The 25644-nt window shown below is 38.0% G+C and overlaps 2 protein-coding genes and 1 non-coding gene across 5 annotated transcripts in view; 1 reads left to right on the top strand and 2 right to left on the bottom strand.

Moving 5' to 3' along the window:
- The window catches only part of col5a2b (collagen, type V, alpha 2b), a 30210-nt gene extending 14185 nt beyond the window's left edge, over nt 1-16025 (bottom strand). The window contains exons 1-8 of one of the 2 annotated variants that reach the window (XM_067583290.1): nt 15445-16025; nt 2325-2543; nt 2017-2244; nt 1703-1719; nt 1568-1600; nt 1440-1472; nt 769-822; nt 56-148 (exon numbers count right to left, since the gene is read on the bottom strand). In XM_067583290.1, coding sequence (XP_067439391.1) covers nt 56-148; nt 769-822; nt 1440-1472; nt 1568-1600; nt 1703-1719; nt 2017-2244; nt 2325-2543; nt 15445-15538 — 771 coding nt within the window. In that variant the 5' untranslated portion in view covers nt 15539-16025. Of the gene's footprint in view, nt 1-55; nt 149-768; nt 823-1439; nt 1473-1567; nt 1601-1702; nt 1720-2016; nt 2245-2324; nt 2544-8274; nt 8528-15444 lie in introns of those variants that run through there. The other variant, XM_067583289.1, reaches the window with a different exon arrangement.
- trnar-ccu (transfer RNA arginine (anticodon CCU)) lies at nt 9238-9310 on the bottom strand. The gene has a single exon. It is a non-coding gene; the product is annotated as a tRNA-Arg (tRNA).
- A 3074-nt stretch (nt 16026-19099) lies between the features above and the next one.
- Nucleotides 19100-24663, top strand: pjvk (pejvakin). Of its 2 annotated transcripts, XM_067583441.1 has the most exons (6): nt 19100-19821; nt 20577-20772; nt 21361-21502; nt 22779-22896; nt 24140-24187; nt 24317-24663. In XM_067583441.1, the coding sequence occupies exons 1-6, from the start codon at nt 19611-19613 to the stop codon at nt 24661-24663; spliced, it is 1062 nt and encodes a 353-aa protein (XP_067439542.1). In that variant the 5' UTR covers nt 19100-19610. The 2 variants fall into 2 exon arrangements, with proteins under 2 accessions (XP_067439542.1, XP_067439543.1); XM_067583442.1 differs by lacking the exon at nt 24140-24187 and having other exon boundaries at nt 24362-24663.
- The last annotated feature ends 981 nt before the right edge of the window (nt 24664-25644 follow it).

The raw sequence follows: 25644 nt of genomic DNA, 5'->3' as shown, positions 1-25644 counted from the left end.
TGGTTTAATGTTCTGATAAACTGCTGTATTTCTTCTACAGAGATGAGACACTCACCCCAGGAGGGGAAGGCTGGCCTGGGGGTCCTGGCTCTCCTGGATTTCCTGGAACACCGGGCTCTCCATCAAATCCTGGAGGCCCCGTGAATCCCTGCAGTTTGTGTGGTGAAATTTCATTAATGATGGATAGCAAAGACAATTAATTAATCATTTGTTAAATCGGATACATTTAGCATCTTCATAACATTATACCTTGTTCATTTAAACCAAATTATCGCTCCTCTGGTAAGATTGGTAGTTTTTTTAAATTACAATTTGTGATTTTGGTTCTAATAAACCACTAGTGTGTTTGGAATAGTGATTGAGTGAATGAGTAAACATCTGATTTCTTCACTAACACTCATTTGCTGCAGCTGAATGTAGCACTATGCATAAATTCGCTGGATGTGAACTCATATCAGTTCATATTTCAGGTATTTTAGGTTAAGCAGGTGTTGACAAACTGCAAAGTGTCAACAGATTAGATTCTACAGGGGATTTTTAGGTTTTTAGGTTGCAAAATAAAAAAGCATTTTTATGTTAACAAGGAGTTGGTGTCTGATTTACATACAAACTGATGAAGTGAAAGAAGAGTACAAAAATTTAAGTACAAAGTTCAGAGAAGATGATCCAGCCAGTTAAAACACTAGTTTCAACACTAGGATTGTCACGTTTTTCCGTAAACAAAAACCTATGCCATTAGAATAGTTTGACAGATGATCACATGCATACCCGTCTGCCTTTAAAGCCTCTTGGTCCAGTGGGTCCCTGAGCTCCTGGAGGACCCTGAACCAGAAACACATGAGATAAATAAAAATGTTTATGGATGAGATTTGCCGTATACAACCATCAAAGCCATTGTCTTCAAACTGCTGGTAAAATGTGCTACAGTGCATTACAGTCATCAGCATTTCAATACAGGCTCATCAGTCTTTGCACAGAATAATATATATACATTTTAATGTCTTTTGCCTTCCTGGTTCCAGTGATTATTGCACTATATCCTTTAGTTTTCCACCAGACACCTGCATGTAACTCTGTGCTGTCTGCACTCTTTAAATGAAGGGCAGCATCAAATATGCCTGTCTGCCTCACCAGCATGTTTTTATGTTTCTATCACACACAATCAGCATGCACTGTACATAAAACTTATTTTTTTTCAATCACAAATACTTGGAGAAAAAAAAAAAAAAAGATTGCTGTACAATGTTTGCTCCTGCTAAGTTATAATAGATGCAGCTGTTGCAATGTTGGCGCCCTCTAGAGTCCAAATTAGCATGTTTAGATATATTATAAAGAAGAAAATCCTTTATTTGACTATTTTTCTTCTTTGTGCTTAACTAAAAAATATATTATAAATTGTCTAGTTATCCATAGAGAGAGTAAAAGCAGTAAAAACCCACCGCGGGTCCTGAATGTCCAGGGAGCCCCACCACCTGATAGAAAAAAACATCATTAAGACTGTTCAAAAAGACACAGAAAACATTCAATAAGAGATTTAATTGGATGCATTGTCATTGTAATTACTTACATATGGGATATCACCAGGTTCACCTTTCTGTCCCTATAAAGCAAATAAATCAACATTATTTTTTATCAAAAGAGCAACTAATAGTTAACACAATTATTGTAATATGAATCCATGTTAGTAGTAATTGTGACTTACCTTGTAACCCATGATTGCTTGAAGAAAATATGGGAAAAATAAGAAAGTTAATTGCATTTATACTTAAACTTAATCTACACAGTGATATGCTCTCTTAACTGTATGCAATTTAGTAGTTTAGTGGTTAATTTCTAATAACTCTTTAATTAAATTGACACTTGATCATGCTATAATCGTAAAGCACTACAAAAAACAATTATAGTAAAATTAACATAATTGATATATGTGTCAATGTTGATATAATTGATATTTCTGTGACTAATGGTGTCTGAAACCACCAAATTTTTTACAACAGTTCCTCTTGTCCCTCTCACCAATCATCCTGCTGGCACTGGCGAAGCTATCACACACAGGGCAGCACTCTCCCTCAGGTGTGACGACCTTCTCGCAGTTCGACAGGATTTCACACTGCACCTCATCACAGATGGCGACGCCGTTGTCACAGACACACACGTGACAAGGTTCGGGTTTCCAGATGTCGTTGTGCTGGTAAAGCTCCCCCTCCACTGTGCAGCTTTCGCCTTTCAACTCTGCAGCTGCAACTGAGGATGAAAACAGGGTGGAATATTTTAAAAGTAGCACAACAAGCCCTCAGTAAGGTGACAGAATAAATGACACTTACCTGCTGTTGGGTCTGTACTGGGAGTTGATGTTGATGCTGGAGTCAAACACACGGGGCAGCACTCGCCCTCTGGGGTCACAGTTTTCTGGCAGTTGCCGAGGTCCTCACATACCACGTTCTCACACACGGCGGTCCCCATATCGCACACACAGATCCGACACGGCTCTGGGTTCCACATATCATTGTTGGAGTAGACTTTTCCATTTTCTGTGCAGGTGCCTTTGTGAAAAAGAAACGTAGGGAAATTAAACTAGTGTCTTAATTAATGTTGACCATGTGACCTGAAATCCAACAGTCAAAAACAGAAAAACATTAACAGCATACTGCAACATGCTTAACTTTCATGCCAGTAATCATTCTGAAAAGTTTGGAGTAGCCCTGTTGGTTAAAGTCCATATGTGTAGATTTTTTTTGTGATTTTAGCAAATTATTCTGAGAGAAGAAGCTTTTGTTTGTGGAAAAATTGTGAAACCTACTGAAGACGTGAAGTCAAAACATCATAATTGTGCTCAATAAATCAACATTTTGGATGCATCTATTCAGTGTGCGGGATTTTTTTTTGGTTCTTTAGATGTTTTTGCAGAAAAATGTGACGTTCTTGCTTCAGTCCACTAATTTCAGTGTCTCAGATTCGTGGGATAAGTACATAACATTGCATGCATTGCTGTCTTATTTGATACTAGGAGTCGCTAAAGTCACAATTTTTCAAATACTACACATAGGGGCTTTAATCTTTTTAAAGAAAGAAATAATTCATTTAAATACTTTCATGGTGCTGAAACAGACAGCAACTCAAAATAAATGCAAACACCAATAAAAGTAGTAATTACCATCATCAAAAGTGCATAAAAAGTGCAATGAACAACATGACATTGAACATGGCGAAGGGCGAAGTGATTTCCCAGAGGAATACACCTTATTTGGTAAATAAGTTACTTGCTCAATCTCCTTTTGTGTGGCAGTAATATTGGTAGTATGTCCACTTTTTCATAATGAAAAAGGCTGTAATTTCTTCTGATCAGTTACACGTTAAAACAAAAAAATGCAGATGAAAGTGCTACCAACAGTTTTGCAGCACAAAAGTTGTTTGAGAAGTGATCTTATCCGGCAAAAAATTAATGTATTCCCTACATAAACTGAAAATACAGTCAAAAAGGGAAATTCAGAGCCCAATACTGTAGAAATAAAAACATTTCAAGGTGGTGTGCACAGGATGGAGCCTGAAGAGGAGGCTTTCAGGCTGTGAGAGAGGACGAAGAGTACCAGCAGTCCTGAAAAAAGTCACTGAACACTGCAAGAAAGAAGATGCATCCATGTAATATTTCTGCACGTTACAGACAGTCTACAGTTTACCAGTGTCAGTATCTGTGTTTGGGCGCTGTGCCGCTGCCAAGCACACGGGGCAGCACTCTCCCTCTGGAGTCTCCGAGGTTTGGCAGTGACCTACATCCTCACACACCACGTCCTCACATACCACCGTCCCCATGTCGCATATACAGACTCGACACGGTTCGGGCTTCCAAATCTGATTGTTGGAGTAGACTTTGCCATCCTCTGTACAGGAATCTTGATGAAACAGAACATCAACTGACATCAGTACCCCGAAATCATTCACGGTCAGCTGATATAGCTGGTGTAACACATCATTTTGGGGAATGAGACCAGCTGTTTATTGGTTTCCAGTCTCTATTTGTAGACATGCTGTTGGCATATGCACTTGAGGGTATGATGTGGTTTCAGATTTAAAATGTCATCAGGGCTGCACCTACCACAAGCCCTCTGTAATGTACTTTTTTCTGGGAATATAGGGACCCAAAGTGCAGTTTACATTTTATAATTTCAAGCTCACATTGTGAGCTTTTGTTATACATATATACATATATTTTTTTAGACTAAGTTGGACCATTTTCAGGCCTAGAGAAATCCATACATTATAAAAAAAATATCAAGTAGAACACTGTAATTAAATTAACATGGAAAAATATGAAAATTGAATAAAAATATGACTAAAAACTTGGTTGAATGCTATGCGTGCAGTGTATGTACTGCATTTTTTTTTGATAGATTGCTTGATTTTGATTATGTTCTTTATTTAAACTCTCTCATCCCAAGTGCCAGTCACCCAAGAGTCCATTGATTGGTTGATTTTTCCTCCACCAAAGTTAAGATGAGGTATTTATCTGTCAGTATTAGCCAAATTTTAGTGAACAACACAATGAAGTTCCATAAATTTGCATGCAATTCACATCTAAAGTTCTCATGATCTCTTTATATACATTGCTAACCAGCGTAGTCTCTCCAAAACATTACCAAGGTGTAATTTTATGCTATTGGAATATTATTTTGGATATATAAGCATCTGTAAAAGAATAAACTAAAGTGTTAGGTTGTGAGGACTCATGTGGTACATGAGGCTGTTTTTGGGGAGTGAAAATCTTCATTAATATTGCCAAAATTATTAGTTCATGACAGTAAAAGATGTAAACAGGGTATTAAGTACATAATTCCATTGAAAGCAACTTAAAATATGTGCAAAACAGAGCATAGTAAACACTTATATGTCATCCTTGTTATGATGACACCACAGTAGATACAAAGAAATGTAAGAGACAACAAGACAGGAAAATGATGAGATGAAAACTAAAAAACACAAAAATCGTGAAGAAATGGATGAACTTTTTGGCTGAAGAGACTGAAGAGTTTGTTTTTTGGCAAGAAACAATGACAAGAGATGGGGAAGTGGTTTGAAAGAGGTAAGGACATTCATCTTCAAATGCAAATGAGATAAGAAGAAATGTAGAGTGGCTACGAGGCATCATTTACACTCTAGTACTCTAAAGTCTCCTCTATTTGTTAAACATCATAAAAATCCACATATGTACCCCCAATGTGGATATTTATGGAGCAGACAGACCAGTTTAAATTCTCCTTGCCAAATATCAGGATCAAGATGCTTCTTAAACTTTTATTACCAGTTTTATTGTCCTTGCTAGGAGGTTGTGGTGCAGCTGTCGAGCACACAGGCCAACACCCTAGCTCCTCACCCACCACCTCTTCACACACCACAGTCCCCGTATTGCACACACACATTAGACACGGTTCTGGGCTCCATATCTGATTGTTGTTGGAGTAGGTCTTGCCGTTTTCTGTGCACGTACCCTCATGACAGAACAGGAGCCACGTGAGTATCGTGGGTGGTTCCTTTTCAGTTGGTATTTCGTGCATCATTATGGGGCTTTAAATCAGGATTTCGCAATTTTCCTCAGCAATATTGCATTACTTGTTGTATCAAAACCTCCAGTACATCAAGAAAAACCTTCACTCAAAGAACTTTCTGTGTGCATCAACGCAAACATACATTGCACTTTCAAAGAAAGACAAAGTTGATCACAGCTAAGGAGCGGGGAAACCAAATGTATGTCAATAATTATATCTGAACTTCACTGCATCCACCAAATTAACGATGTATAAGTTTTTTCTTTTCTTATGCAACTCTAGAATAGTTTGCAGTTTTCATGTTTTAAGAATACTTCACAGAAAGCAAAAAAACTTAAACTAATCCTAATAGTGACAGAAGAAGAATTCAGATCTTTTACTTAAGTAAAAACAGCAATACCACAGTGTAGAAATACTCAAAATTTTACTTGAGTAAAAATACTAAGTATCAATTAGCATCAAAATATACTTAAAGTACCAAAAGTTATGCAGAATGTCCCATTCCTGAATAATACACAGTACATTATATTACTGCATTATCATTATTGATGCAATTATGTGTACACATCACAAATGTCACAGCTGGTAAAGGAAGGTTTGACCTACTTTATATACTACTGGGTATCTTAATCTATGAAAATACCTCAGAGTGTATTAGTATAATATTTTGTATTAATAATCTGAATCTTCAAAGTAACTAAAGCTGGAGTGAAAAGTATATTTGCATCCAAAATCTAGTGGAATAGAAGTGTAAAGTAAAAACTCAAGTAAAAAATGTACTTTGTTACATTCCACCACTTCTCTCCAAGCTTTTTTCTCACTTAAATGTGTATTAAATTTTGTAAGAGTATAAAAGTATATATAAAGTTTTTTGTAGATGTTCTATTTTAGCTCTACTCCGCTGCAGTGGAGCTAATCCAGACTATTCTCGAGACGTTTAAACCAAGAGAAAACAATTATGATTCTTGCGGTCGGGATTCTCACAGCAGTTGCTCAAAAACCTTTAAACATAATACTGAGAAAACTGGTTTTACTCAGAACTTGTGGTGTCAGCAAACAGCAAAAGTAACACTTGAACCGCAGAGGACTGACAGTTTATAGCGCTCGTGAGTTAACCAGTGATCCAAAGAGTTGGCTTCAACTGGACCATGTGGCAAAGACTACCAGTGTATATTGGCAGGGAGGTTTTCAGGGTTTCCATCTACAGCTTTGTTTCCTGTTTAAAGACGAGAAGATCAGTTATATAAACGATCCTCTTACTGCGGGTCAACTTGTCTGAAAGCAGGAATGATCTCATTGTTTCAGGTAATCAGGTGATAAAGAGGAACCACTGGTGAAATATAGAACTCACTCACAACTACTGTATGATGTTTATAATCCTCTTGTTCTTCTGCAGGCCTCATTCAAAGTCAGAAAATGTGATTCTTTGGTAGTAGTCTCCAGTAGACATTTTAAGGCTGTTATTTTACCTCCTTATGTTTAATACTTAATAACCTCTCATGTAAACATCACAGAACCACAGTTAATGGCTCATTAAATGTATAAGCATATATTACTAATTATATTAGTCTCCATGAAAATATAGGACACTAGATATCCTTTTTAAAATTTAAATGTTCTGGTTTGCACACTTCTCTTGAACAAGTGTACCAAATTTCCAGTTACATTAACTTTAGATATTACAACATTACTTGTAAGTACGTCCTTGTTATATGCTCTCTTTAATCTTAACAGCCCTGCACACCCACACAGGTGTTTTCAATCACTCTAGCTGATTAGACCTCTGCTCAGGTGAAAGTTGTCCCCAAACATCATGAACTAATAAGAAAGAGAAAGGTGAAAACTCTTCTCCAAAATCGCTCCCTATTTATTACATAGTGCACTATATTAATGTGCAGCAGTTCTTTTAGTGACTTTTAACAATTCTACAATGCAATGTGTCACTTTTTATGACTGCAAATATTACAGTCTTGCAACACTATACTTGTCAGTGAATGTATTTATTTATTTATGTTTATTTGTATAGGGACAAGTATATAGCATGAACTAATGCCATATACTGCAACATTTATTGCCTAAACTAGTTTGCGATGCACATCCCTTCATGGGCCTTTAAAATACACAAAACTGAATAATAAAATACATATGGAACTGCACAAAACACAAAAATATATATACATATATGCATATTTATAAGTTTGTCCAAAATCTTGATTTACTGCATACTATATAGTAAACTATTAGTGTCTGTTATACTGTATGTGGAGCAGTAAATAAGTGAACGGGGGCGTGATGTCAGTCAAGCTCAGTTTTTAGACATCAACACAGTCCAGAGGGGAGGTATAATTAGCTAAAATAATTTAAAACACCTGTCTAGTTGCTGCAGGAACCTGTTGGGCCTTCATAGTCAGTCTCAAGACAACAACAAATTTAGACACCAATATACTTGCTAAATCACTCCTACTCTCCCTTATTTGCTTGTTAAAGCTAGTAGATCAGTAACAATTGCTCTGATTTGTTGGCTCTTATAATTGAAGACGACATATTGTCTCCCATAATGGTAAGGAGTCTCTAGATCTGTTGCTAGAGGGTGAAAAACACCCTGGATGACAGCATAAAACTGGCGTGTATAAGATAAGAAGCTAAATGCTATGTATTACTGTAAAAACCCCATAATGATAGTTATCCAACGATCCCTTCAGGAGGAAAGTGCAACAGTAGTAACTTCATTTACCTGCTTTAGTGTTTGTACTCTGTGTTGGTGCTGCAGTGGAGCACACAGGGCAACACTCGCCCTCTGGGGTCACAGCCGTCTGGCAGTCACTTAGCTCCTCACACACCTCGTCCTCACACACTACAGCCCCTGTGTCGCACACACAGACTCGACACGGCTCTGGGCTCCATATCTGATTGTTGGAATAGGTTTTGCTGTTTTTCGGTGCAGCTGTCTGAGTCAAGCAGAGCAGCAATGGACATGTGGAAACCATCTAAAAGGTGTGTCACTGACTTGGTGAATGTCTCATTTTCACCTTTTTGAAAATACTCTAAAGGTCATGAATCATTTTCTTTGCATGTAGGAGACATTAGGTATAAGTAAAGTATGGCTTTAATTCTAAAATAAATAAAATCAGGCATTTTTGGAGGACATGATCAGTGTTATTCTATAAATTGCACCACAGCAGAAGCATTAATGTTTGAACATGTGAACCAATAGGCCAACACAAAATAAATGTAGTCTTTTCTCTTATTTATGGATCTAAAAAACATAATTGAATCCAACATATAACATAGCAAGATGAGAATCCTTATTTTCCACATGATCCCAAAATATTTAAGTCTCAAAACATGTCATATTAGATTGAGAAATAAAATCCTCCCAAAATATCACAACAATGAAGGAATGCACTCTACTGTACTTTCCACTGTTGGCCAGTAGGCTGCAGCCTTTACCAAGTAACACAATAAAAATCAGATGGCATTGCTGTGTCATTGTCAGCCATCTATTGTAGCGCCCTCTAAGCATTTTAGCATTAATTTTTATCTTCCCACTTTGCAATAATACCTGCATGAGGGTAATCTAAGAACAAAGCACTGCGAAGAAAGATAGAGATTTCCTGACAGAGGATGGTTTTGATCCATTGATCATCGTCGGGGTTACAGGCCCAGAACACTTTCACTGCACCACTCTGCTGGAAATCACCCCAGATGGGACTCGAACCCACAATCCCTGGCTTAGGAGGCCAGTGCCTTATCCATTAGGCCACTGGGGCTTCTCTAAAGCTAAAAACTCAAATGAAAAGCTGCTTCAAATATAATAAAAGTTGTGATCATTCGTATTATAGATTTTTTCTATTTTTCTATGTTGTATTACTGTGATTTTGTTATCTGGTCTATTCTGTACACACAACAGTACAGTCTGTTAACTGTAGCTGTCAAATAACAGTAGTGGAGTAAAAAGTACAATATTTCCCTTTTAATTGTAGAGAAGCACAAACACTTCAAAACTGTACTTGAGTAAATGTACTTATCTGTCAGCATGAAGAGAAAGACCTAAATTATATATGTGGGCCAATAAAATCGACTGTGTACCATGATTATAACCCATGAACATTAAAGGGGAATTCCACGGATTTTACACACACTCCATGACACACTGAGTCCCGGAGAAAACTGTTCAGTCCAGAATAAAACAGTTTTGTCTTCTGTGGTTGTGGAGGATGAAAATAGTCCTCGTGAGGTCATCAGGATCATATCGACTTCAGTTTGGAGATTACAGGTTTTTAAAGGAAAGTTGATGTAAAACAGGGGTGTGGAATCCCACAGACATGAGCGTTTACCAGGCAGGGAGGGTCTAATGTAAAAATGCTATCAAGATGTATTATGGGAATTGTAGTATTCATCAGTTTTTAGAATTTGACCAACATTACGGACCAAAAGTTGGGATATCCTGGCCTTTATTTTTTGATCTGTCTTTCACAAGTCGCCAAACTTTATGGTAATGTTTAACTAGATCTCTGGAGTGCTTCTTTTGAATATAATTTTTTCTAAGCAACAAGTCAACTAAGGTTTTATACATATATAGCAATCTAAAAACCCTGTTTTTAATAGTATATATACAGTGGCAAAATGATATGAAGTACATTTGTTTTGCATTTTGTAACATTTTAGTTTTCGCTAAAATTAGGTCAAAAAGAAACCAGAATGAGCAGTATATGTCTGTAAATTAAATTAATTTAAATTGCCCCTGAGCCGCACTTGAGCAAGGCATTTCAATAATCCAGTCAGAGTGACTAGACTGCGGTTGAAGTTGACAGCTCCTGGCTGTAAATATGTCTATAAATGTGTCTGTATGCAAGTATGCAATCATCTCTGCAGCAGCAGTGTCTTTCTCTAAACATAAAACCAGATGAGACCTATACTTTTCATCATGGCACACAAACCCCATCTACATGTAATTTAATCAAGAGGTATGTGCCAAGATTCAGAGTAAAATGTGCCAGTGCAATCCTATAATTTATTTTTTTTTTGTACAAAATACAGCCATTTCAAGAAAAAAAGGAAATATTGGAGCTGCCTCACTCTAATGGGTGTTAAAAATAAGATTTTGACACTCAAGAAGTTGTTAAAATGTTGGTGTTATATTAATTTTAGCAAGTTATGAATAAAAATTTTGATAAACCAGCAGTGTGAAATCATTTCATCTAATTAAAAATAGTGACATTTTATAAATACTTGTTTCCATATACTGACAGGGAGGGGAAAATGTTCAGAAGTGTAATTATTATTCCTTATTTGCAGATTTTTGTCTTGCTTTAAGAAAATAAGGTTTTATGGCATGAAAGACAAAATGACATGTTATGATGAATGTTTTTTGCTGTGTAAAAAGAACATTTTTTTTCTGGTAAAGTGTACTCCCTCTAGGATTATATCTCCTTTGTCCATCAGTGTTTTATAAAAAACTATCAGGAAAAAGTGCAGCACCAAAAAGAAGGGGGGGGGGGGGGCAAATATAGCCACCTGCTATAAGGACTTCTTGAGCATATTTCAACCCAGGCAGTTTAGTGACGTCCTAAGTACTAATTATGCGGTGGAGCCTCTCCCCGCGAGAGACGCTCGTTTTCAAAAGCACAAGTTATTTCAGGGAAAACCACAGCTGCTGTATTATACGTTGGGATTGGGGTAAAACTTGTGGTTTGCCTTTATTTGGGAGAGCGCAGAGACGCCACACCCGGAGAAGCCTCCCGCTTTGAAACCTGCTTCTCCCTGCAGAGTAGCTCGCTTTATGAAAACATAACCAAAAGAGAGTTGTAGCTTTATTCAGCAGGTTGTTCAGGCCACAGAGTTTGGCTATTTTTTTCCAGCATTTGTTAGTTTTCTTTCCTTCTACAACTGTCTTGTTTTTTGGAATACTGAACCTTTCAACCTTGTCATTGAGCTTTACAGATAAAATACATCTTTTAAACTGAACACATACAGTAAAGCTGTCACCTGCAGAACCCTATGATTTTAAAGTTTATATATTTTTAGGCAGGGGGCAGATATTTTAAAATATGTGAGTGCTTATCATGACTAACTCTAGGCTTCTTTTTAAGTGGAATATGTCTGTGCTGCTCTCTCACCTTGTGGTTTTGCAGACCCCCCAACCTCCTCAACTCAGGTTTATTATTAAAAAAAACATTCAGCCCACATAAACTGACTTCAGTGAAGAAAAAAGCTGGAAATTGAGACACTTGTTGCTTTCTTCTTGTGAGATACTGTATACTTTCACCTCTTCATGTCTGGGTCTGTCAAATAAAACAATCCAAAAAAGGGAAAGTTTTGGTCACAAGCCAAAAATGTTGGAAACTACCGCCCTAACCTCAAACTACAGCAATTTACAGATTAGTAACCTGTTTAATCTAAAATCATAATTTGATTTGTGTTGAGAGCAGTGAGAAAAATATGCCACTAGAGAGAGAGAAAAGAAAGTTTTATCCACTTTAAACCTGCAAGTGTTGGTCTCTGATCTACTTTTTCCCATTCAAACACACATTCACACACTAAGCCAAAAACAGCACACTAAAATGCTAAATGGCTAGTCAATGTCTTAACAAGCTGACAGCCAGTATCATAAATCTCAGCACACTGTTTCAACACAACAACAGCTGACATACCTGGCCCCGAAACAAACAGAGCAGCTGAATTCAGTCTCAAACTACACTTGATCTACACTTGATTTCTCAACTTTTAGACAACCAAATTGTTTCTTTCGACACTAATTGCAGGAAAGACTTTGGCCTGCTAATGTAGAGTCTATATTTTGTTACCTATGACTGACACAGTTTTTGACATGATCCCTCAGCATGGTGTTTAGATCAGTGTTTCTAATCTGGGAATAGGGACCCCCCCCCCCCCACACACACACACACACACACACATACACACATGTAGTTGTGAGATGATTCATAGGACAGGAAAGCAGAAAAACATATTTCTGCTACACAAAGTTATGATAATTTTTTTTCACGCTTTCCTCGCATTTTTGGATAATCTGGATAATTTTACACCTTCAGGGGTCTAAATAATCAAATTAAAGCCAAAAAATCACAAGTATTGTTTTTTTGACAACACATCCTCATAATTAAACAACCTCATAGGTCGATTGTACCAGCACTCCAGAACGACCCATAGGAGCGTTTTCTATTACGTCGCCTATATCGGTGCTTTCCAAAACTGTTACAAATCACTGTTAAAAAATAATGATGTTTTATGGTGTGATAACGCTGTGGTTAAGGTCTGATTAGGTTTAGGCACAAAAATTACTTGGTTAGGGTTTGGAAAAGATCATAGTTTGGGTTAAAATGATCACTTGAAACATGGTGTGGGTTACAGTTAAAGTAAAGTAGTTTAAAATTGGGTTGGGTGGATGGCAAAAAGTCCACATTTTGCCATCTACCAGCCCAACTCCTCCTAATATAGACATTTTTCACCTTATATTAACGTCATCTGAACTGTGTCCCTTCTCCAGGTCATGCTACCTGGGAGCAAATCTGATAACTACACTACTTCCATGCTATCGATGGCCTCTAGGAATTACTTATTTTTTAAATTCCCATTTTGACAGCTAAAATTATATTAAATAGTTTACGAGTTGTTTGAAGCTTGAAGTTGTTTTAGGAAATATGCTTATTTTCTTTCATATGAGTGAGAGTTGAGAAGATTGAGACCATTCTCACGTCTGCAGGCTAATTAAGCATTGGTTAGCTTAGCTTAGCATAAAGAACAAACAGCTAGCAATAACAGTTTTTACACTTTGGTTTTATACAGATTAAACAAATCAGATAAATGTTAATTTGGGAGCTTTATAGGTAGGTAGGCGGATATTTAACCTTTGCACAGAACCGGGCTAGCTGTTTCCGTCTGTTGCATTGTGCTAAGCTAAGCTAACCATCTGCTGGCAGTAGCTTCATTTTTACTCAACAGACATGAGAGTGGTATCAATCTTCTCATCTAACTCTAAGCAGGAAAGCAAATATTTCCTAAGATATTGAACTATTATTTTATTATACTAAACAGAAGCTCACAGTGGCCAGTGATGACAGGGGATGGATTACATGGTCAACAAACAACTCTTATCATCAGAGAACATTATTGTTTTATCAGTTCTTAATGTTTTTATTTTCAACTTTGTAATATGTCAAGAAAAGAGCCAAATTAGCACAGTAGTTTAGGTGCTAGTAGTTATAGTAGCAGCAGCAGCAGCATAGTGAGGCAATAATATAAAGGGACCAAGATTATAAAGGCCTCTTGAGGCTTGAAGTGTCCATAAACAGACTTCAGATGATCCTCTAAAACAGAAAAAACAACGTAAAACTGTAACTTAAGATGCAGCACAAAGCAAAAAAATGAAAGTTAAGACATATATCAGCAGTATTAGAACACAGCAGTGTTTGTGTAAATTATTGTCCCGTAACATTTTTCACTTTTTATTGGTTGAATCAACCCAGCTCCAAAGTTTGGGCCTGTAGGGACAGCTGTCAGTCCACAGCTGGAGAAAACGCCTTCACCAAGCAGAACTGCACTGAAAGATGACAGAGTCATAAAACAGCTACTGCACATGTCACGACCTTTCAGAATGAACTCAGATGTAGGTGAACATCTGTAAGTTAAGTTTTTCTTTCTCCTTTTGAAGCGTAAACGCTTCAGTGGAGGTAATCTTGGATAAAAGACGAGTGGAGCATATTTCATATCCAGCATCCTCTCACTCTGGGTGTGTCTTGTCTGCTTCTGGCCCGGAGTCTGACCAAAATTAGTGGCCTGCTTTTGTCCACCCCATCCACAAGGCCACATCATTATAGCCGTGGCACTCAGAACCCCTTCATTCAGCCTCAACCTCGCACTGAAATAGCCCAGCCAGCCCTGCATGCTCTTTAGTGTATACTGAAGCCTGCAAGGGGAGGGGGCGGGGGGGGTATTTTTGACCCAAGATCACATCTACTGGGACATTTTATTTTAGAAAACGTGCCCAAACAGGTTAAGCCACATCCTGTTCTTTTAAGAAATCATTTTGAATCAGAGATTTTGTCTCAATATTACTTCTTTCTTCCAAGAGAATCACATCATTTGTTATCACCTTTCCAATTAATTCCTGATAGTTTTCACTTTTTTTTACAGATGTTTTGTGTGTCCACACCACTTGAACGCACTAATCATCATCATTTTGTGGCTTTTAGCAGCTTCATGAACAGTAAAATGGTGTTTCATTAAGGCATAATAAGCCCTTTCTGGTCCACGCCGTGGGTGTGATTTCAACCTTTAGTTCCCGAACCACAAGGTCAGTGTGGTCCAGCTGTTGGGAGGAAGAGCAGCCCCAGTTTAACTTATAAATTAAAACAGTGAGAGGAGCAAATTCCCTAACCACATCCTTAATTTTTTTTAAAAAGAAAAAAAAACATAAACCAGGAGTATGAGAAAAACAAACAGAAATGAAAAAAAAAACTTGTCAGTTTCATAAGAAATACAGAGAAAAATGTTTTTACAGGCATCAGTTACAAAGATATCAAAATGTAGTAACTCAATCATGACTCTTTTGAAGACAGCAGATCTTGAGGAAACATTGTTGTCATAAATCACACATGAAACAAACATTAAAAAAATAATGACATATAGCCAGCATTTGCAGTATTGAAACATTTGTGTTTCCGAGTGGGATTGAAAGTAATTTTTCCAGAGTGATTTGATGAACTTTCAGTTTCTGTGTTAGCACAGAAGCAGAGGAATATTTCATTGACTTCATCAAGCCAAAACATCTTTACGATCTTTTCTGTTCCAAGCTTTCAGTTGCACTTGAACATATCAGGTATCAACACAGAAAACCAATCAGAAGAAAGAAGACAGAGTCATATCTGGGGCGGTTGTCACTCACCGTTCTTCGTATCTTCTTGGCAGGTCACAGCGATCACCTGAGCCAAGGTGATGGCCAGGCAGAGAGTAATCCTAGAGCGCAACGAGGGGCCCATGTCTGCACGCCAGACATGCAGCGTCCTCACACACAGACAGACAGCGAAGTCAGAGAGCCCAACCCTGAGCTACAGCATCCAGACTGAAAAAATCCAAATATCCCTGAGTGGAACGGGCTCCTGGATGAGTGATTACTGCACACTGAAACAAGCTCCTTCTCTCTCTCTCTCTGTCCCCCTTCTTCTTTCACTCTCCTCCTCCTCTCATCATTTTTTTCTTGCTTCATTTCAAGGCCAGCCTCCTCCTCAGGCTCTTACAGTTGCCTTGAAAGATGCAGCTAATTAAAGGCTGCATTAAATCTGTCCAACCAAGAAACTGATGAAAGAAGAAATGGCCTGCATAATGCTGTTGAACAAAGACTTTTGAACGTTTAAGTTGAGGATTTTTATTCAAGATAGTGCTGCTTTTGCAAGTATGAAACAAGTATTCAGAGCAAAAACCTCCCCTCTGACAAACTGTCTTATGTCTGATAGACTTAGGCAACCAAATTTTGCACATGGAAGAAGCACAAAATCAGCAGTTTCTGCTACTGTTGGCATGCCAGAATCCCTCCTTTTCATAATGTTTCTCTTTGGTTTGATGGACAAAACCTCCATTACAAATAAACTTTAAACTTTTAAACTTGAGGAATTTACAAGGTTTATATATGTAAATACATGTTTGACATGTTTTATTTAATAAACTACAAAATACACCAAAAAGTCAATGCAATTGCTAGCAAATGTTATTACCAATTATACAAACATGGAATTAAAGGAAAGTTCAAAGTTTGGGGAAATTTGGGGAAAGGAAGTCACTGCACCCGGCCAAGAAATAGTTCCAGAGCGTAATCGCCCCCCAAAATTAAAACTTGGCATTCTCACATTGCATTTTTTGTACATATTAAATAAACAAGATATAACGTATACATTGGTGAGGTGCTAGTAGGCTGGTTTTGTTATCTTTGGGTAAAAGTAGGCTAGCTGTTTCTCCCTGTTCCCAGTCTTTATGCTAAGCTAAGCTAACCATCTCCTGGTTATAGCTTCATATTTACATGACAGTGGTATCAATCTTCTCATCTCACTCTTGACCTTCTATGTTTAACTTTAAAAAAGGCCAAAAAAAAAAAAAAAAACACGTGGCTATCATTAATAATGAATAACTGAATTTCTTACAAACTGTTATTATTTCACAGATATGACATATAGGTTTTGTTCATTTTTTCATATAATAAAACAGGCAAAGAATATGAAAAAAAAACACTCATCGTATGTTCACATATTTAACCCCAATATAAGTTTTTTAATGAAGAGTACAGCATCTTCTATTTGCAATTTTCGTATCACGTTCTTTCTTTTACAAGATTTGGTCTCCTGCTACATATTTTTGGAAAGAAAAGGGAGGTTGTATGTTACAAATATGTATCAATTGCAAATGAAAATGTGTGTTGAAAATAAAGCAACATTTAGACAAAAAAAAATTGTGTTTTGTCAATTTTTTTTGCTATTTACCTGAAATTCATCTTGCTGATCTGTGCACTCCAGCTTGAGCGATTTGCAACGTGCATGTTACGCTCATCTGATGTGTTTTCCAGGGCAAAACTCTGCCAGGTCGGTGCGTCAAGCAGACTGCCAATCCCTGAGGGGATGTCCCGGAGGTAGACAACGAAACAAACATCATGACTTGTCTGCCATCGTCTCCACTAGTGATTCCTACACAGACTATACTGTAATCTTCAGCTGTGATTTTTGTCTTGAATTGAATTATCAAAGTTTTTCACAGTAACATTTCTGTCATGGATGAGGTGGATTTCACTTGTTTCGAGGTGGATTCCACTTGTTTCCTTTGCGGAACAACTTCAGGAAGTGTTTAAGGTGCTTGAAGCAACAGACTGGTTTTCCATTAAGGAGTCAGAGAGCGGGGCAGAGCCACAGGAGACAGAAACTGAAGCAGATGGGAAGGGAGTCATCAGATGAGACCTAAGCTTCTGCACATTTGTAGTTTTTTTGTGCAGCGTGATGAACTAGCAGTTTGAAAACATATCCGTTTTGCCAAAGGTCATAAGTGTCAGTCCCTGAAACAGCCAGTATCAATTTCCTCCTGAGATACTGAGCATGTCATTTTAGGCTATTTCAAAGGATAATTAGATTATTCAGCTGCTGTACTTCCTCTCAGGGCTGTAGTACTTAAAACTACTTTAGGTAAAGTCTTGTCTTCAAGGATGGGATCACTATTCTTCAAAGTCTGTCCTAAAACAACAGTTAGGTGCCCAGATGAACATTGAAACATGTTTTTCTTGCTGTGATCATTCCTCCTGTTCATACTGACCATTAGAAGATCCCTTAATAATGGGATGAGGGACAAAATCCACAGTCCTCCATCTGTGCAAAAATGTGTTTATTTGAAGCTAATATGAAGCTTCAGTCGTCCAAACGAGTCGAATCAAGTCAATATCTTTTTGTCTTTTTAGAGCCAAATTCCCTCTTTTTGTTACTATCATTCCACTGCAGCTGAACAGGAAAACAGTGTCTGACGAGAGACAAATAGGGATTTTTATTTACTAAAAAACACTGTAAATGTGGCAGATATACACTTGATATGACTAACTCAGACTGCTGAAGCCTCATATAAGCTATGCCCACCACATACATTCTAAGCACATTATGAAGGGATTAAGTTTATAAAATACAACACATCATGTCTGGTTGAGGCTCTTTGACACATTTCAGATGTCTATGAGTTGTTAGCCATTCCACCAAAGTTGTCTCAGATCGTTTAATTTTAACTGTTTGAGGTAGAATTATCCAATATTTTACAAATAAAAGAGTAAAGAACAGAGAAAAGCTCAAAAACTGCATACAGATTTGTTGTATATCACTTTGGTTTTTACTTTTTTCCTGCGTCTAGAATTTGCCTCACGTTCTGTGTGACCACATCATTGCACGCACTTTTTGCTTCTCTTCTTGCTGCATTATAACAAAAGTAACTAACAGATATAAAATAAAAATGCTTAAAATGACACATGTTGCTCTCCGCTACATGACAGCTGCTTTTAACCCATTATAAAATTCAGTAGCTATTCCTGAAATTACAAAGGGCACATGAGGCTGCATGCCTGAGCATAAATTGCAGCATGATGATTTTTTTTTTTATCCTTAAATCATGCTTTCCAAAAATTACATGACCTCTTTTGGCCAAGAAGTGAAAATTACAGAGTGCAATGTAACGTATAGAAAACTAAAACTGACCTCAGCTTTTAAGAAAGCGTCGTGCACGTGGCTTTAAATGCCACGTGCACGACGTACCAGCTATTTCTGGTTGTATAGACTAGACAGTAGTGAAACCACAAGAGAGAGGAGAGATCAGCCCATGATCATGCAGGACACACACACACACACACACACACAGTGAGTGGAGGCCACCAGTCAGAAAAGGTGGACATTATCCAAACTAAAAAAAGCTTAGATGAAAAAACATTAGATCTTACAAAAACCACAGAGACATCCCTAAAAAAAAAAATAATCCAGACCGTTTTTCAGTGAAAGTCTCAAAGCAGATGTTCCATGTATCACAGAGTCGAAGGAAACATGCATCTAGGACAGGATACAGATATTTATAGTTTCACTCAGCAGTTAGAGGTGAAAAAATATACTCTCTCTGCAACAATTTTACTGATTTTTAATCTTTTGTAATTTGTTTTAATTCTGCACCTCTTGAATTCACAGTGAGACTTTTATAAGTATTTAGGGCGTCTTAGAAATAAGAAGTTCAAATACAGGTTAAAAAAAAAAGAAAAAGGTCATATGTGCTGATAAAAAAAAAATACTCCTGTAATTTGTTTTTCCATTTCATTTGTCATGTGACAGGAAGCTGCTGGCCTACAGTGACCTATCAGGTTAACACAGATATTCCCTTACACACTACGTGCATTATTTAACATTTCACAAGTTTGAAAGAACACTCCTGCTTCCCCATTGAGAAGAGTATTGTTCAGCTCGCCAGACAAGACCAGCAAACCCACTAGTGTATGTGGCACTGTAGTTGCAGGAGGTATTTGTCCAGAATATTTTTGACACTCATGCATCACTCGAGATGTTCGCCGCAGCCACTAAGAACTTTGTGAAGCAGGTTGGAGACACGGGGAGGTTGATCCCCGTCCCGAGCCTGAGCGAGGCCGACCGCTACCAGCCCCTCAGCCTGGTCACCAAGAAGAGGAAGAGGCATTTCTGGAAGAAGAACAAGTGCGCCTCGACCCCTTTCTCACTGAAAGACATCCTGGTAGGGGAGAAGGAGATCACAGCAGGTACATGGATGAAACCTGACATTTTTGGTTCAAATCTGAGGATTTGTTTAGAGAGATGCTAGATGTGACAACTTAGCAATTCAATATCCTAAATGTACTACGATTGCATGAAGATTTTTAGCTCATATCTTCATTTGTTGGCCAAAAGAACCCCCAACAAATCTAGAGTTAGAAGTGTAGTCTTACCTGCTAAAATATCAGAGCAAAGAAAAGATTTTGAGCCACTCAAACAAATATGTTGGAGGTAAAACTTACACAATTAGTCAATTAATCTTTCAACAGAAAATTAAAAATGTAATCTTTCAAGTAAGAAAATACCAAAATGCTTCATTTTTAAATATGAGGATTTGCTGCTTTTCTGTGTTTTACATCATTGAAAACTGAATACCTTTTGGTTTTGGATCATTGGTTGGACCAAATAAGATCTCTGAAGACATCAGTTTGAGCTCTGGGAACATGTGATGAGCATTTCTGCCATTATTAACATTTTATAAACCAAATTATTAATCAATTTATTGAGAGAATAACCACCAGCTTTAATTGGAGGTTCCTCCCTTTATGGGCCAGAGTGTCAACATGAATACATAGATTTTAGTGCTACCATTACTTGACTTGTTACTGTTGTTTGTAATAATGCTGGACAGTGCCAGATATATAAACCTCTGGTACATATTCATAATGTTTCAAGAAGAAATTAACTTTTTTAAAAATACAAGTACTGTTCCACTGAATATCTTTTTTTTATATATATACAGGAGTGTCGTCCTATCAGCTCCTCAACTATGAGGACAAATCTGACCTGGCTCTCAACGGTCGACTGGGAAACCACATCATCAACGATGTGGGGTTCAACATCAGCGGGTCCGACTCTGTGGCTGTCAAAGCCTCCTTTGGCATTGTGACCAAACACGAGTTGGAGGTGCCCACATTACTGCGGGAACTCAACTCCAGGTATCAATACAGTCTTGCTTTTCTATCCTTTCAGCAGCTGCTGAATGTGCGCTCTTATTTTCATGTTCACCATCATCATCATCATATTACTTTAAGGCTGATTAGATAAAGTGCCATCTATGTGATGTTTTATTAATTATAAAGTTATATGATCTATTTTTTGATTAAATATTTATATTTCTGAAAAGAGAGATCTAAAAGCTATCACAAAAGTCATCTGTTATGGGTTTTTTCCAATAACAAATGGGAAAATGTGACATTTTAGATATCTAGATTCAAGTTTTCTCCTGACAGCAGCAACACATTGATGTCTGACCTCTGACCTCCTTGTGGCAGAGGAAATGTGAGAAGAGGGTTTCCCTGTAAGAATATGAATAAATGATTGTGTTATTCTACACTGGCACATATACTACAGGACAGGAGCTACATGCAACACAGAAAATCAAGTGTGAATGTTGTGTTGTCGGGCTTTAAATTGTAGTCGTGCTGGTAATATTGATTATCTGCAAGAACACACAACCAAACAACTAATGGGGAGAGGTTTAGAGAGTGCACACAGTGCTGGGAATTCATTTTGTGGTCTTTCAGGAAAGTGGACCTGGATCACTGTCTGGTTCGTCAATCCAGAGAGAGCGGACGGAGCATTCTCTGTGTCGTCGTGGAGAGCATCCGCACCACACGCCAGTGCTCTCTGACGGTTCACGCCGGGATGAGAGGGACTACCATGAGGGTAAACCGTCACATACGAAAACAGTGTTGGTTTAGGTCAATTCTGAGGATATTACACTGATTTACATTGATTTCCTTAACCAATACATAAATAACCCTAACCAACTCGTGCCAAATACAACTGCAGTGGAATCATGTTGATACCAGTTCATCCCAAGCTGTTCCAAATGTACAGGTTTAAGTTCAGGACCAGTTTCCTTTAACATTTTATTTAGTTGGAACACTTTTTGAAATTCCTTTAATGATAATGAAATATATTTAAACTTCAGGCTACAGGCTGAGACTATTATAAGACTATAAGACTATGATGGCAAATGTTAGCCAGATTAATAACAAATAATAAGAATATACATTTTATTTAAGTAGCGCTTGCTTTACATGGTTGAACTGGGATTAAAACATTTAAGTAGTTGCCTACAATTAGGCAGTAATATGAGACAATTAAAATAAAATGGAATAAAGCGGAAAAAAATATCTCAAATATAAGATAAAAAACAATAAAAAAACTACAGGCATTTCTTTTAAATCCGTTTTGAGAAGTGATTTAGAGATGTCACTGATTCTAAAACTTAAGATATGACTGTGTAACTAACATTACTTAGACAGTTTGCTGACTTTGTGACTTTTGGAGCATGTCCTCTCTAGAAAAACGTCACTATAGGTCGTAATGTCAGTCGCCAAAAATGATCTGTAGTTACGTTTGAGTGAGAGACGCCATCTAGCGGCCGTAGTAATTATGCTGCAGAGGAGCAGCGCTGTTCATATTACGTCCATATAAGGTGACAAATTTCCATATTACAACGTTTTAACCCAATCCCTGATCTTTCCCTAACCCTAACCAAATGTTTTTGTGCCTAAACCTAAGCAGACCTTAATCACAGTGCTGTCACACCATAAAAAATCATTATGTTTAAAAGTGAGAAATGATGCTGTCTGATTACTGCTGATGGCGCCTGATTATGAAACGCTCCTATGGGTCATGCATGGTCAATCAACCTATGGGGTTTTTTAATTTGGAGGACTTGTTGGACTCTATATGCTACATTCAGCATAAGTTACATAGTCTTGTTTGAGTTCAGCAAGAATAAAAAAATTTAATTGTTTGGAATATTTTAGCACTGTGTAACTTATATGTAACTTATAATTGCAAAATATTGAAATATCATATACACGCCTCCCAACAATCTGCCTCAAAATGCAGATTCCTCTCCCAACTGGACCCACTATTCCTCCATCACCTGAGCAGGTGTGTCACTCAGCTTTCTGTTCTGCTACAGTTTCAGATCGATGACGGCAGAAACCCAAAAGGTCGAGACAAGGCCATCGTCATCCCGGCTCACACCACCATCGCCTTCAGCATCTGCGAGCTGTTCGTTCGACTGGACGGGCGGCTCGGTAGGAAATCTACCTACATCATTCCCCATCATTCACCTATACTCACAAAATATTTTCTAATGACTTCAGCAGACTGGTGTCGTTGTTCTTTGAAATGTGATCAGAGAGTAAACATGCTCCTCTGATGCATAAAAATGACTAAATAAAGCTTTCAGTGCTGAAATTTGAACCTTTAAATTAAAAAGTTGACTGAAATAGTTCTGCTGACTTTCATTTTTGCTGACTCCAGCTTTAATCCACCACTAACAAAGCAGAGATGAAAGTCAATAGGGCACTTAAAGGATAAGTAGTATGTTATTTGTGAAAAATTAAAGGTTTGACTCCTTTCATAGTTAAAAGCTGCCTCCCACATTAAAGGCGGTGGGTGCATCAGCTGTGGTTAACACCTGAGACTCCTCAGCAGCCGTGCATTCTTATCTTATATGATGTTACACTGCAATTTCTCCACCATTATACATGGAAAAGGGTGGTTTCTTTATCTACAGTCGTGGTGTCATTCAGTCTCATGACTGAACTGTGGCAAATGGAATTAAACAGTGAATAGGAAGAACTTGATATTGCTGAATTTTTTAACTGGTTGTCCCGAGAAAGGGTTAATTTAATGGTTTCACTCTGGAATTACTTATCATGCAATAAGCCCCAAATATATAGTCCTAAAGAGATGCATGCTGCAGCTGAAATGTCAGTTTATGTGCAAGTGATGAAAGCAGCTGAACTATCAGCAACACTTTTAAACTGATTTTGTTTATTTTGAAACTGACTTCCTGTCTGTCAAACTGTAAAACAACAGACCAGTTAGCTCAGATGGTTAGAGAGTGATGCTAATAACGCCAAGGTCATGGGATCAATCCCCATACTGGTGACTCTGTAGGAGCAGGAAATCTAAAAGTAGCTGATGTCTTGCCAAAGGTATACACACCTAAGGTACTGTAAATACGATGTATTTGCTCCACAAAATCCTGTTGAACTCAGCCTATAAAATGTCAGCAAATTGTCGATCAGAATGTCAAAACGTTGATCCCATGTAGCCATGATGTCTGATGTCATGATGATTGGCCAGAACCCAACAATAATCAAAACTGTTGCCAGTTAATTTTATGCTGAACGACTCATTGATTAATTGTCTAATTTTTGGAGCTCCATTTTTGAAATGGAAAACCTCACGTTTTGGTCGACTCTGGGTTAACAAACTGCTAAAGCTGTTTTCCAAACCAAAAATTAACATTTTATTCCTCTATGACAGATATTTGTGTTGCCCCGGAGTCTCAAGGGGGCTTTGAGAGGGAGCAGATCAGGGAGCAGCTGGGTGGTTTCATCGGTCGCTTCTCCATGGGCCGACTGCGCCGGTTCCTGTCAGGGATCATCTATGGAAACCCCTTCAGGGCAGGTACAGTAATGATCTCTTGCACATAATAAATACACTCTACTTTCACTTTACTTTCCCCATTCACCTCCACTTGCATAGATGACCGGACATTTGAAGAGCTCACCCACTCTGACACCTACATGGATGACATGGTGACCGACTACTATGAGAAAGCCGCCAGCATGACGGACGTGTCCACCGCCTACCTGAGGGAGAGCTCCCACACACGCGTCAACCTCCTCAAGCACAACATCCCCAAGGGCCCCTGCGCGCTGTGCGGCATGGGAAACCAGAAGCGGGAAACCGTTTACGGCTGTCTGGAGTGCTCGACCGGGGGCCAAAAATATGTCCGGTTGCACGTGGTGCCCTGTTTTGACCTCTGGCACAAAACGCTGAGGTGAAAAAAGAGAGGTGCTTACACAAGTGAGCACTTCTGTTGAGCTGGTGGTGGTGCAAATTGCTACAAGTGTAATTGTTTACTAGGCTGTTTTTGGGATGTTTAATCTTGGAGTTCTTTAAATAAAGTCCTGAAAAATGGCCATGGAAACTTGACTTTTTGTGTCCTTTAAGTGCTAAACTTGGTGGTGTAATGTACAGTATTGTTTTCAGTTTGGCGTCAACCCATTTCCACACGTGTGCCGTGTACGTACTGTAGCTGCCAGATGCTGAATTATTTAGCAGAGGGTATTGGATGAAAGTGGACAGGAGGGATCGTGTGAAGGCTGCTGAGGCAGCAACTGGAAAGGACGGCCTGGTTTTGCTCAGATCCAAGTGTGTCACTTATTTTGAGCAGGACTTTTTGTTCTCACTATGTGTAGTGAGGCATATGCAGCTCACGTGCATTATGGAAGCGTGTGAATCTTGTAGTTACGACATCTGTCTAAAGGCCCTTTAAAGATATCATCATGTTTACCTGTGACATGCTGTGATGTAGTGTAACAAGAGCTCAAGTACAGAAGAAGCATAAAGTCAATTTACTTTACCATCAATGTCAGTCAGGCAGTATTTAAAGTGTTCTAACATTAGTTAACATTAGTTACCATAAGCTACTGGTCATATCAGACCAAGGCTGTAGCAACAAAACCTTTAAGTGTGTATATTTTAGAAGTTATGTGTCTGGAAAAGAAAAAAAATTGTTCTTCTTTCTGTCAAAAGTTACATACTGTCACCCTATATGTTTAATGGGATTTCAGTTGCTTCATAGTACTGTAATTGTTTTTAAAATGATTATTTAAGGTTAACACTAGCTAGAGATGCTGAAAAACCTATTTTCAGCCTTATTAGGTATTGAAATTTGACATGACAGTCGATTCATTCTTACCCTGCAAGACTTGCATCAGAGATTTGACTGCTTCCCTTCTGAAAAAAGTTGTATTTAGCCT

This window comes from Thunnus thynnus, chromosome 24 (genome assembly GCF_963924715.1).
Source record: "Thunnus thynnus chromosome 24, fThuThy2.1, whole genome shotgun sequence".
Classification (NCBI taxonomy): Eukaryota; Metazoa; Chordata; class Actinopteri; order Scombriformes; family Scombridae; genus Thunnus; species Thunnus thynnus.
The sequence above is the reverse complement of the archived record's forward strand: the minus strand, read 5'-3'. Positions and strand labels throughout refer to the sequence as shown.